This window comes from Passer domesticus, chromosome 4 (assembly GCF_036417665.1).
Source record: "Passer domesticus isolate bPasDom1 chromosome 4, bPasDom1.hap1, whole genome shotgun sequence".
NCBI classification, from domain to species: domain Eukaryota; kingdom Metazoa; phylum Chordata; class Aves; order Passeriformes; family Passeridae; genus Passer; species Passer domesticus.
Window position 1 is genome coordinate 58,273,423 of NC_087477.1, and position 14,127 is coordinate 58,287,549.

The 14,127-nt window shown below is 38.4% G+C and overlaps 1 protein-coding gene across 11 annotated transcripts in view; it reads left to right on the top strand.

The window, feature by feature from the left end:
* The window catches only part of FRYL (FRY like transcription coactivator), a 157,397-nt gene that overhangs the window by 11,652 nt on the left and 131,618 nt on the right, over window positions 1–14,127 (top strand). For 7 of the 11 annotated variants that reach the window (XM_064418197.1, XM_064418200.1, XM_064418198.1 and 4 more), the window contains exon 1: window positions 11,122–11,330. In XM_064418197.1, coding sequence (XP_064274267.1) covers window positions 11,156–11,330 — 175 coding nt within the window. In that variant the 5' untranslated portion in view covers window positions 11,122–11,155. Of the gene's footprint in view, window positions 1–1,925; window positions 2,127–11,120; window positions 11,331–14,127 lie in introns of those variants that run through there. The other 4 variants (XM_064418204.1, XM_064418206.1, XM_064418207.1 and 1 more) reach the window with 2 other exon arrangements.

Consider the following 14,127-nt stretch of genomic DNA (forward strand, 5'->3'; position numbering starts at 1 on the left):
CACCCTCTGGCCTCTTTCCAAACAGTCTGCTAGCTGAACTGACAGTGCCTTCCTAAAGCTGACAGTCAAGTCAGTTTTCAGCTTAACTTTATTTCCTTCCTTAAGCAGCTGGGCTGTTGGGTGGTGTGGTGGGAGAAGGAGATTGAATCTGGTGTGGTAGAGAAGGAAGATGTGATTTCTCTGAAGGCAGCAAGCAGAGAAGCCTCTAATCAGAATGGATTGTGTACCTGTGAATGTATGTTTTGCTTGAGGTAGTGAGCTAAAATGTCAGCATATGCCAGGGTGGCTTCTGTCTGGGTATTCTGTCAGTTCTGGGAGGGGAATAATGCATGGGTTTGATTGTGTCAAAGTGCTGTTCCCAGTGATTGTATTAGGGGAGGAGTTAAAGGACAGCTAACCCACTCTTTCAAACTGGGGTGAATGTGAGGTTTGGCATGAACTAAAGAAATTACTGCTTACCTTTAATTAAAAAAGGCGCAAAAAGAAGAGAAAAAAGGGAACTGTACAGTTTATGGATGTAGATAGGATGAAAGGTGATAAATTGTTTTCTGCTCAGCAGAAATGTAACTTATCCTAATTGTCTGAAGAGGTAAAAGTGATGCGTGTTTGATGCACTGCACTGTCAAATGCACAGACTGTGGAAAAGAGTTGACGTTTTTATTAAAATGTTGCAAAATTTAACAGTAAAAGTCACAGTCAGAATTTTGTCCGTCTTTAAATGCTTCCCTTTGTAACTGGTCAAGTCTTTGGAACACTTGACTTCCTTTTCCAACGAATTATGTAATGCATTCCCAATTTATATATAAACATCAGGTTGCTTCCTATTTGCAAAAGTTTATCTATTTTTTTTGCTTGTCTCACAGTCCCACTTTTAAGCTCTCTTTTACATCTTATAATCTTCAGGATGTGGCTTTTAACTTTTAGATTGCACTTATATGGGTCTCTCTTGTATTTTTGGAAACACTAATTAAGAAGTGGAACAAATTGTACATAAAAGAATTGATGATGATTGAATAGTTCACACATACTTAAAGGAAACTACTACATTTGTGCTGCATCAGAGCACTGAAAATCATGTTGGGTGTACAGGGTTTTTTACAAATTTTTCCTGGAAAATTTTCAAGCTGTGGAATTTAAAAATTCCTGGGATTTTTCAAGCTAGAAATTTTAAAAAGAAGAAAAATAACTTCCCTATATAAACTAGATGTTCCAGAGTGGTGGACTGCTGCTGCATGATGAGACTTGAGTTAAAAGCAGTTGAAAGTGCTTGATGTGCCTTTAGGGTAAATTTAAAAACACTAAAGTGCTTTCGTTGACTGTAGTTTGGTACTATAGAAGAACAAAAAGAAGCTGCTGCTTAGGCAAGTTGTGGCAAGTATCTCAGCTGCATACAAACTTCTATTATGAAGGAATCTGCAGCAGTTCTCAAGGCTTTGTTAGGAAGACCCAGCTCTGAAGTATTGTTTTGTTTCTTTTTCTGACCACATCCTCCTGCTAACTGAGCAGATAAAAAAACCAAACCAAAAAATCAGAAAAGAAATTAATAAAAGGAGTAATATGAAAAAAAATTATTCAGAACTACTTGCATTTTAGAGTGGTTAGATATGATTAATAAAAATATGATTGTAACTAAAGTGCAATTAAAATCTTTCATAAGGAATCGATGTGTGCAGAATATGCTGAGCGTGGGAAACCAGATGTTATTTTGGTGTCAGTTTTAATTTTTCTCTTTCAAGGGAAAAAAAATCATTAAGAATGATTAGCTTCTGAGCAGAACAGCAGTTTTGAAGACAAACGTAACAAATAGATTTTTATAGTTTTAACCTTTTCAGTGATAAATTTAGAATTCTAAAGCATCGGGAAATTGTTGGCATCTCTGTTAAATATCTAAAGTTTGATTTTTTTTTTTCTTGTTTCTTTTTCAGAGTTCTGTATTTCTTTTGTCTGAACTGTGTTTGGAGATCTTTCTCCACTTTTTGGCTACATACCAGCCGACTCCAAGCTGTTTACATCTTTGTCTGCTCTTACATCTTGAAGCACAACGTTGGACTCGTGGCGAAAATGTCTTGATGGATCCAACCTAAGTGTGATAGCTCTCGTCAGTGGTTAACAATGGCTTCTAAGTGGTAAGGTCTTTCTCACAGTAGTGTCATCAATAGATTTTCATCTATCTCTTTCGGTTTTGCTTGTCTGTGTTGTACTGTTAACACACCTTCAGATATCAGTTGTCTGACTTAGAGGGCTGTCTGCACTGTTAAATCCAACAGGAACGTTTGTTTTAGTACGGTGTAGTAACTGATCACGGCCAAAAGTGAATGTCTGAGGAAGAGGCAGGAACAGGGCAAATAGCCTCCTGTCATCTCGATCTTGGGGACTTCTGAAGCCAGATCTGGTTTCTGTGCATTTAGTAGTTCTCTAATTGTCTCGAATTAGTTTTTTTGTGTGTAATTTCTGTAAGTTCAACAGCCCTCTCGCGTTGTCTTTGGCGAGCGCCGTGCTCGGTGCGGCTCGGAGCTGGCGGAGCGGCGCCCTCGGGGTGCGGGCGGCGCGCTGCCCCCGTGCGGGCGCGGCGGGCACTGCAGTGCGTTGGCGAGGGCGGTCGTGGAACGCTTGGGTGGAGGGACCTCTGGTTCCTCAGCCAGAGGTCTCTTTCCTCAGTCGGTGACATGTCCAGATGCTCTTTGCTTTGCACGTAAGGACTTTACCAGTAGGGAATAGGTAGGCATTGATGCCAAGTACGGGGCAACCATTGTCACTAAAGCACTTCTGAGCTGAAATGAGTATGGATAGAGCCAACAAACATCTAAACTGTCCTTCAACAATAATATAACATACTGCTTTTCTGTAGTTAAGTGGCAAAATTGATAGACCATGCTTTCTTTTGGTCTTTGAGAGCAGAGGGTGCATTGGTATGACAGGACAAAAATATTGAAGTGCTGTTAATTTGCTATTTGCTATGTGGACTTTTGTATTCAAGAAAAATTTATTATTTATATATTCTGTAGTATTTTGTAGAATGTAATAGAATATTTTATGTTTTATTATTAACTAATTGTCATCAATAATTAGAATATTATATGTTATATAATATTTACTCATAGCTCTCACTTTCCTTTATTTTTTATTGTTCTATATATTCTGTGCAGGAGAAGTATTAAAAAAATAGAATTTGGATGCATGATAAGATCTGCCTTTGGGACATCTCCAGTATATCATGTACCCATGTTTGCTTCTGTTACTGCTTTTCATTTCCAGTGATGTAACATGCTGACCTGCTTAACTGTCTTTTGTTAGAATTTTATACCATTTTTTTTGTATGGATGTATTCTTTCTCTCAAAGTATAGTAAATTTGTTGCTACAGAAATTTACCTTAAAGACTGTATCTTGCTATTGCTCAAGGAAGGCAAGTACATAATCTTTGAACATTAGAATAGGAACTCCAAGTCAATCTTTTAAATGAAAAATGGAGTCAGAGAACATTAGTATAATTTTTTACTGTAAGTTTTTCTTCTGTCCATGCTTATCCTGCTTGGGATAAGCATGGACAGAAGTTTTATCCATTAGATAAAATTTTAAAAGTTTTTAGTCCTTATGTATGTTTCTACATTTGTATATGTTTATATAGAAAATGTGCTCCAATTAAAAAATTCAAATGTTCAAGTTTGAATTGTGCAGTTTTTCTTTATTGGGAACAAGGCTGTCCAGTACTGATCTAGTTTTTTGAATACTTCTCAGTAATTATTGTGGTTTTTATACTTACAGTGAAATGTTTAAAAAGCAATCAGATTTTTAACAAATCAGGTTTAAAACAAATATTCTTAGTACTGGGTCCACAGCTTTTGTATTTATTGTCTTCTGTATTAAAAGCCTACAGTGTTTTGTAGAGGCAATAAATGTTTGGGGTTCTTTTTGTTTTTCACTTCAGTGAGAAGTGGCCTTTCAGGGTCTATTTTCCTGTTGGAGAATGCAGAGAGAGTTTTGTGCAAGTGCTTTCCTTTAAAAATACGTGTGATAGAGAAAAATAATATAGATGGGAAAATGTGTTTCTACTTGCGTGGAAATGGGTATGGTTCAGGTTATGCTGCATAGTTTGGAAGATCTTGTGCAATATATCAGTACTTGGAACAAGCAAGAGGTTAGCAACAGGAAGCCTGACTGAAGATTGTAGAAGCTGTGGGGTAGACAATACCTTGATCTTCTCAGGAACTCCTAATGAGTTCAGGAAAGCATTGTATTCTCGCATGTGACCTCAAGATAAGAACAATTAAAACTTAATACATAAATGGTAAAAATTTGGGGGCTTTTCTGTTAAGCAGAATAACACAGTATTCAGTCAGTGAACATAACAGTTTTATGTTCGACTGCTGATGGACATATTTTGACAGATATTTGTATTTTTTTTCATTCTAATGCTAGATAATCAAAGCCAAACTCTGAAACTTCCCCTCAAATCATTCCCGGAAATTTGCAGCCTTCCAAAGAAAAAGCCCCACAACTTGCTCTGAAAGGATCTCCAGGCCCATTTAAAGCAAATAAATACAGCCTAAGTGATTGAAAGAAAAGTGAAACTTTACCAGAAACTGACTGTTTTTCATTTCTCAGGAAATAGCTAGGTGTGTCTAAGAAAAGTGTGGAGATAACTGAAACTATTTACATGTTTACATTAAAAAAGGCACTAAACCAAAACTGTAAAGAGGTTAAATGGCTTAATTTTAAAGTATTTTGTATGCAAGATATTAGCTGTGATAAGTTTGCACTGATATAGAGAGATTGTATTGCAAAATTGTACATTGATTTGTCTCTGGTTGGGTTTTTTCTGTGAAGTTACATTAGTTGAATGAAACCAAGGAAACCATTAATGCCAAGTAGCTTAGGAATTAACTTTACAGTTAAGTGTAAGTTATATGAAGGATGGCCTCTTAAATACATTTTTAAAGTTTGAAATAGACATGACAAGTTGATTCCTTTAAACGTGTTAGGTCCTTACAAGTGGTAGTGCAAACTGCCAAAAGACAGATATGACAGATACACTGTTCTCTCCCTATGTGTGTGTTTTTCTAGGCTATGTTCTTTGCTCAAAGCTATTTGACATTGTAGTTCTAAAGCAAAAAGGCTTGCCATTTAAAAAAATGCAGCCTATACAGAGGAAGAAACAGGGTTTGTCTTCCCTACCCATGCAGGCTTTTGTGTGAAATTACGAGTATCCTACCATTTGCCTAGCAGGTGTAATATGGATGTCCAGTGCCTGCTACCACTCGTGAGTTTAATGCACGTGTGTTAGTTTATACCTGTAGGCTGGATTTCTAGCTCTACTGTTTTATTCTGCTTTCAGTTGTGTATCTTGTAACATAACTTTTCTTTTTTTAAGAGTATATTTTTTTCATTGGGATATGACAAGCTGTTACCAATAGTCTTACAAATTTGTCTTCTCTTCTAAGCATCAAGAAGAAGCTTCCTGTACTTGGATTTTTCTCCTAAATATTTGGGTATTCTTGTAGTTAGTCATTTTCTTCGCAGATTTACTTGCACATGAAACAGTGATGTCAGGTTAAAATGAGGAAGTTGGTGAACACAGTCATGTTTATTTGGTGCACGCTGGTGCTGTGCTCAATATGTTTTATGTGCTGTGTTCAGCATGGGTTGCATAGTTAATATCCTTAATCTCAAGGAATATTAACACTTCTTGAAGAGCTGCAAACAGCTAGAGACCACTTTGCATCACTTGGACCAGTCACTCTTTCGAAAGGCAAAAATTGCACCCTTTCTTATGCTGCTGGGTCTTTCCTGTTGAAACTCCTTTGCTGATGCCTCCAGTACCACTATCCAAGCAGGAAGGATAGTTTTGCTTTGTAGGTTCTTGTTTTGGTGGGGTGTTGGGTTTTTTTGTTAGGGAGTGTTGCTGGTTTTTTGGGTTTTTTTGTTGTTTTTCTTTTGGTGTGTCATTGTGGGAAATACAGGCACAGAGAGCTCCCAAGGCCTCGAGCATACAAGCTCAGAGATAGAGATTGTTACAATGCTTGACCTAAGACCTTGGAGAAGGCTTGAAGGTTTAGAATAGAAAAGTGAAACAGACACAAAGTAAGAATAAACATTTGTAGTTTAAGCAGAAATATATTTTAAGCAAGTAGAAATATGCCTCATGTAAGTGAATAAATATGTCAAGCAAGATAGTAAGTAGAAAATTTTAAAGTCTGGCAATAGAACTTATTACAGAGTTGGTAAAAAGTAGAAGATACAGCAATAAGTTTCTGTAGAGTTACATGTTGGTTAAAAAGAGATGCATTGCAGCAGAATCGTGTAAAACAATTAATGATTGGTTTATAAAGATGCTAGTGAGCTTTGTGGAAGTAGTTGATTGGAAAAGAAATACATAAAAGACATTGTAACTAGAATTAAAACGGCTTATGATGTGATGGCATTGGATGTAACAACCTTACCATCTCACCCTTCCATGAGACTGATTTTGCAAGAAACCATTTTTTAATCACCTCATCAGTTGACCCTGTCTGCTCTGTATCCCGAACATGTTGTTCTGCCTGGTTAACGTTGTCCTGTGGCTGAAAAGCTGGGAGAAAGCACAGGGTCTGTGTGCCAATAGATGTGCCCACCCCATGGCAGTGTTTCCCTAAAGAGGAGATCATAGAATTGTTTACGTTGGAAAAGACCTTTAAACCACCAAGGTTTGCAGTGTGAACTTCCACTTCTTTGCTGGCGCAAGAGTGCCTCAAGCTGTGTCCTTTACCAGCGTGGTTGTACCAATGGCCATATTGCCAGCATGGCTATTGAGGCATACATTCCTCACGTGGCTCGGTGTGCTGAACTCTGCAGAGCCAGGAGCCTGAGGCAAGAGAACACGAGTGGACGACCCTTTGCACAACGAAGGGCAAGGGGACCTGTGGTGCCAGCCAGGGCACTGGACACTCCGAGACAGGCGGCCGAGGACTCGGCTGGAACACCCCAGGCATCCCTGTGTCTGCCCTGTGAGGGTATAAATGCCCAGGGGTTCCTTTGCTCATGGTCCCTCCTCCGAGACACCAGCTCCGGCTGTTGTTTTGTGATGTAATTATTGCACCATGGTTAAATTATTTTGAAGATATGGACGTCTGAAACTGCTGTGGGAACCCTGGGATAGAGCCTACAGAGAAGCCTCGTCTGGCTGTGCGTGTGGGGTGTGCAGCTGCGAAGGGGCCTTAATGCCAGCCAGGGCGGTGCCAGGGTGGCTGGCAGTGGCTCCCGGATGGGCGGACGGGGAGTTTCTTTAACATGGCTGTATTTTGGAACACGTTCCCACCGTGTTAAGCAAGCTCCCCTGAACTTGTTTCCTTCTGCGGGGGCCCGTTCTCCTCTTTGCTGTGCCGGGCGGTGTGCGCGGCACGGACAGGTGGAAACCAGCCCGCTGTGAGGGCCGTGGGCCGGGCGGGGGGCGCAGTGCGGCCCCGGGCCGCGGCGGGGCGCTGCGGGAGCGGGGCCGGGGCTGCCCTGCCCTGCCCTGCCCTGCCCTGCCCTGCCCTGCCCTGCCCTGCCCGGCCGAGCGCGGCGCTCCCGGCCCGCGCCTTGCGGCGACCCCCGCCCTCCAGCCGTGTTCCCCTCCTCCGCCCGCCTGACACCTTAAATAGAAAAAAAAACCTCTGCCCCCCGTCCCGCAGCAGGTGGGGCTGGGCTGGCGTTTCTCTGGCACAGTGGGGTAGTTCTAGAAGGATTTCGTGTTGCAAAGCTGCAGGTTTGCAATGCGCGCTTGCTCGGGAAGAGACCTGTCAAATGATGCGTTGTTTGTGGCCCTCTAGACAGTCTTCCAAAATTATATTTCCCAACATCTTGTCTGGTTTATAATTGTCTTTTACTATTATTATTGCTAATTCTAGGAATTCTCTGCACATGTGCATTCACATCACTTGCAAGTAGTTTTTGTTCACATTAATCTTTCTTTCATTGACCGTGTTTTGTTTTTTCTCATTCTTGGGATGTTCCTCCATCAGCAGGTTCACCTGCTTCAGTGGAATTCCCATGTACATGGCTTTCTGTGCACCCCTGCCACACAGCTTGGGTGTTTGTGTTCTCAAAGGTCTAGTCCAAGGAGACAGGGCTCTGGGAAGTGCTGTTGTGCTGTGATCATTCACTGGGTCTCCCACTGTTATAATTCTGCATGTTTCATGATCTGTTTGCAATCCCTTCTCATGCAAAGTTCTGCTAATGTGGATTCCTGTTAGTGAGAGGTGCAGAGCTCAGACTTTATCTTGTCGTCTGGTGATACAAACATCAAGAACTGTGGCAGGAGAATGACTTCAGCAGGCACTTCAGTGCAGAATCAGAGGTTACACCTTTGAGTGTAACCGAAGTGTGAAAAGACATCAATGAACTTGCTGTAATGCATATAACAGTTTTAAGAGCAAGTCTTCTATTTTTTAAATATTTTTGTTTAGAGGTTCCAGAATAAGAATTAAACATTCTTAATATTCTTAATCTGTTAAAATTTATTGAATAAGGCTTATTGTTGCCTCTTTTGATTTTGTTTAAACATGAATTTAGGTATAACAATTATAAGACTTCTGATGCTTTACACTGACAGATAATCTGTAAAAGTTGCTTAGGTTGTATAGAACCCACAATTGCACTGTTTAAGAAGATGGTAAGAACAAATGTGAGGGAGGAGTATATATGAGATTACATACCAGGGCAAAACCATAAACCTTGTATCTTTCCTTAATTTGTTATAAAATACTGTTTTCATAGAATGTAGTGAAGCATGATAGTTTTGGAATTAACCTCCAGATATCCATATACATATATAAATATACGTGTGTGTATTCCCAGCTATCTTCTGTAGAAAACTTCTTGATTTTCTTTTCTTAAGAGTCAAAAGCCACCCTGAAGGAAAAATCAGTCAAAAGCTTTTTGATACATCTGTTTTGTAGAAGCTTTATTAGTTTATCAGGTTTAATCTTGAAATATGATCACGTGTCTGGAGGGTGGTTTTTGTTGCTTGTGTTTTATGTGTCCTATTACTTGAAAGGCTGTTTTCTAATTTTGCAAAAAATATAGCTTCAACACCTAATTGTTTTTATATTCATGATTACCTCACATGTGCCACATGTTGTGTAAAATGTCACACCTTATGCGCTTAATGGTAAGTGGTGTACTGGGTACTTGAACTTCACATGTCTACTCCACCCTGAGTCCACACACATAATAAAACCTCCATAGCGTGGTTAAGAGCACTTTGATACCAAGTTTGAGCCTTTCAGAGGGTGTTTAAGATAGGTACAAAGTGAAATATCTGGTTGCCCCATCTGCAAACTCCAGTTTGGCAGGTGGATAGTTGGAAGCATTCTCAGTCTCACGGAAGCATCTGAATTGCTCTCTAGCTCCCAAATGCTAGGAACTCCAAAGTAGGTTTGTGGCAAGATTTCAAGGGCAAAAAAAGGAATTCTATAGAAAATAATGCTATTATGAATAAGTGATGGCTTGAGCTTGTAATGACTCATGATCTGTTGTAATCATAAATTGTCTTTGTGGTATCTTTATTATTGTTCTGAAAATGCATGAACCCACTTCTCTGTATTTTTTTTTTTTGTATTGTGGGTAAAACACTGTGAATGAAATCATTATAGGGAGGCTTTTCTGCTTGATCTCCCTGCAGGAAGTGGTATTCTTGCAATATGTCTCTTACAATAAGGTCAGAATTTTGTATTCATTTTTAAGGAAAAAATTGTGTAGATGTTTATATTCATTTACAAGGGGAATTTGGACTAACCTGGATATCTGGGGGGTTTTAATGCAGAATTGAATAGAAAAAAACATTTTCAGTGTATATGGAATTTGAAAAAATATGTTAGGTGGCAGCTTTAATAAACTTGTACCAACTTTTTCAAGTTGTTGCATTCTGAACAACACACGTGGCAGTTGAGTAAGACTGACAACTTAATCCAGTTGGGCAGCCCCTTGTCAGCATGTAACTGAAACTCTGAGACCTAAAACATGTTATGCTGCATACCTTTTGTAGACTTTTTTTTTTTAAGAGCTAAACAGTAGTGAATTTCAGATTAAATACCTGCTTTTGAGGAATGTATAGAAGTGTGCTATGCTTCATGTGTAGTTTGGATAGTTGTGCTGCATGCATTCAGAAATGTCTTGGACACTGTGCTGCCTTCATAAAAAGAACAGAATCATGCAGGCTGCCACTGAGATGTTTGGAGTGAGTATTAGTGTATTTCCTCCGAGCAGTGTGTACAGTCTTTGGTGGTCAATGAGGTAGGAATATTGCCTAGTACAGTGTCTGTCTATCTCCACTCTAAGTATAGTAAATAAAAGAATACTTTAAATCAAATTGTACGTATTCCCAATTGTAGAAAACCTTAAGGAACATTCTTCTTCTATGATAATCTATTTGTTTTGTCCTTGGACTTGCTCCAAATGCAAGTCATCTTTCTGGCTTCTTTAAGCTAAATATAAAACAACATTTAAACTTCCCAAAATAAAACCAAAAAATTCAGCTAAACCAGGCATGTATGGAGAAGTAGCCCTAGGGATAAAGTGGATGTTTGGACAAGAGACAGGTTATTTCTGTACTTGTAATTTTCTGGAAGGTGGTGCGAATATTTTAAGTGGTAAAAATAGCACCAGAGTTCCTGCAAAACAGAACATAAATATAATAAAAGTTAGTATTTTTGTAGTTGGTGGCTAAAACTATGTGAGAATGTGAATGGTTATGTTATACACCAGCTTTAAAAACAAAGTGCCTAGACTTTCTGAATGATAAGTGTTATCTTTCAAGTACAGAAGAACGCTCTCTGTGCGCTTCATGAATATGAAGAGCTACTGAACTCTGTCAGATATGAGTTTGCAAATGTGTTGCAAATTTTCTTAGGGCTTAAAACTTTTGCAGTGCTAAATAGTGTCTCCTTGGCGTGCAGAGTTTAGCATGCATTGGTTAATATATAGGCTTGGTGGTGTTTGGTTTTCTTATCAGTCCACACAGTTAAATGTCTTTAGAATCTGCCTTGGAGCAGCTGGCTGGCAGCTGACGCTGCTGTTGGCACCACCCAGGTTTAAACATGACATCACCAGAAGTCCACCTCTGTGCTCAAGGAAGTTGATGTGGGAGCCACGCTCTGTGAAGTGAAGCATAACTGCTGAGAACACAGAGGGCATGTAAAAATGGAATTCCTGAAAAAAATTGTTCCCACTGCTGCTTCTGGAGATGTTCTGGATGTTGGGAGTACAGCCCGTGAAAGCTCTCCAAGGCTGCTGAAGATGAGACGGGTCAGACTGTTTTCATTAGGACAGACAATAGATGAAGACGAGGAGACACATGTTTTACATCCTGATTACTGTAGGTACCCATGTCATCAACCTGGTGGAAACTGATTGCTAAGCTCTTTCTTCAGATCATGATTATTTTGTTGAATTGATAAATTTGATTATAAAAGGCCGTTTTATCAGAGTTCCTATGACTATGGTGTCTTGAGCTTTAGAACTACTTTATCACTGACGCATTACCATTTGTTAGTGACCTATGTGGAAGCAATTTTTCAGGATTTCTAGTTTTACGATTTCTTCTTGTCTTTGTGTGCCTATATGGTTTTTCCTTCTCCTCTTTCTGGGATAAGAATATGTTTAAGTTTTTAAACTGTAATACACATAAAATTAGGCACTAAGTTGTCTAGACAGAAGTGTGCTACACAGAGACCTGTGACTGGAGTGTAAGATGTGAGTTTTGTATCATCTTTTCTCTCCCTGTTTTTCTGATAACCTAAGTTTTCAAAGGCTTTCCTTTTAAGAGTTTATCTCAAAACAGTATGTGTTTCACTTTGTGTTTTGAAGATTGCACATTTTTAGTAGACATTATGTAAATAAGTCAAGTGAGAATATGGATATTGTGTAGAGAATTTTCAACTTCAAGAAAATGGGTAAGGTTGCTTATATGATTTATTTAAAAAAAAATTTTACATTATAAAAATGTGTTAGTGGCTAAATATCAGTGTGTTGTGCTAATAAAAAGTAGAATTAGTTCATGTTCCTTTTTCAGATAGTACTGGGTAGTAATGGAAAATTCAGCTTTACTTTTTTTTTTTCTTTTTGCCTTCAGCTAAAATAGTGCAGTCTTGAGCCTTTATGGTCTTGGATTCTGCTGGCTGTCAGATGTAGTTTTTGCCCTTCACTGTGCAGTTGGATATTTTCAAGAATTTTTATGGCTTTTCATTTTTTTTTCCTTACCTGCAATTTTTTTCCTGTCTACCTGCAGTGGTGGGAGATGGAGGCATTCATCTGTTTTACTGGGTGATGAACTTACAGCCTTAGGGAATTAAGCTTGTGGTAGTGGTGGGAAAAAAGGATTTCCTTGGAAAGACTTCTCTTTCTGATTGTAACATGAACCACTTTTTTCAGTGCATCAGGTTGAGTAAAATAGGCAGCTGAGGAAAGCAGGGACAATTCTGATCTGTTAAACAAGTTGTTCCTGTGCACAGCAAATTACAAGTTAATGTTCTAATGCTGTGGGTTTTTGAAGGCTGCCTACAGAATGAAGTCTGTTATGGCTGCCTATATACTTGAAAACTGATCAGAAGCCCATGGTGTCTGATGGCAAAGGATTTTTAGCCTCATTTAACTTGGAATGCTGTACAACAGCCCTGGAGTTTATAGTTAGGTATCACTGCGAATTTAATATCTCCATAGGTATATCTCACCAATCTTGTTTTATGCTATATTCTAATTTCTTTATAGCTCTCAATTTAAATAATATTTTTTTCCACATGATATAACTTCAGGAGAAATAGAACTGTCTTTGTGTCAGGTTAAAAGAAACTGCTGTAGGCTGATTTATGTTTGTAGACAAAACAGATACATTTATCTTCGTTCAGTGTTTTGTTGATAGTTTGAGTAAATGAGGATAATAAACATAGAATAAACTAGTCTGACTGTTAAAGATGAATTTTCCTCTCTTGGTCCTTAACTATGTGCCAAATGGGATGATTAGGAGTGATTTTGTGGAAACCAGCACTGCCTGACTAATATTGCTTAATAGTGTGATGTCATCATTTGCGAAATGAAGACAGCGTCTGTGCTGGGATCATGCTTTTACAATGGCAGATAGTAGCTGAATCCTCTTTAAATTATCTGCTTATTTCTATTTTTGTATCTTGGTAATGGAATGAGCTGCTCTGCTGGAATAGAGCAAAAGAACTACTGTGTTTACCAGTTGGGTATGCTGCAGAAGGCAGGTGCTGACCAAACAGGTAATAAAACAATAGAATTATTTGAAAACATATTGTAAACCTTTCTTGCTTATTGTTGGCAGATGTGGTGTTAATGCAGCATAGAATTTGAGGAACTCCATAGTTTTTTAAAGCTAAGGTGGTTTGTCCTATTACTATGTTTGAATTTGAGTGAGTGGTGAATATTTTTTTTCTTTTTGCTTTCTGTTCCTTATTACTGCTGTTTAAGTTTTTTTAAATCTTAAACAGAGAGTTTAGGTGAAATTCTGAGCCTGACAGTTATTTTTAAGTATAACCATATTTCAGAAGTTCTCTAACAAACAGACCAAGCAAAAAAACCCCATTCCTAAATCCTAAAATATTATTTTTCTAATACCAGCTAGCTGGGTTTGCATCTAGCTGACCTAAAATTTTTTTGTGAGAAATTCGGGTGATGAAATTTTTTGTTGTTGTTTGTTATTAAAATATTTCTCATATCAGCTGTCAAAATATTTACTCAGTATATACTTTGTTTTAGAGCTGAAAATAGGACTTTACAAATATATGCTCTGTGAGACATCTTTTAAAATATGTAGTTTCCATCATGTAGAATGGTTTCAAGTGTATTTTAGAAATCTTTTCAGAACTGTCTTTTTAGATGTGTAAGATGAGTACAATTGTAGAAGAAAACCACAACTGACTTGTTGAAGTGTTTATATATGACTGTATGCATTATAATGCTTAATACAGGTTGGTAAAAGAACAGGCAGTTTTTAAAAATTTGCTGTAGCATTTAAGAGTGGACATGTTCTCAGTTGTAAAAATTTGTTTCAAAAAAAATCTGTACTCTTAAGTGAAACATGCAAAGTCGAGCCTGGAAGTTTCAGATTGTGTCATTAAAGAAGGGGAATGCCACGACTGCCCTGTGTGAACTGG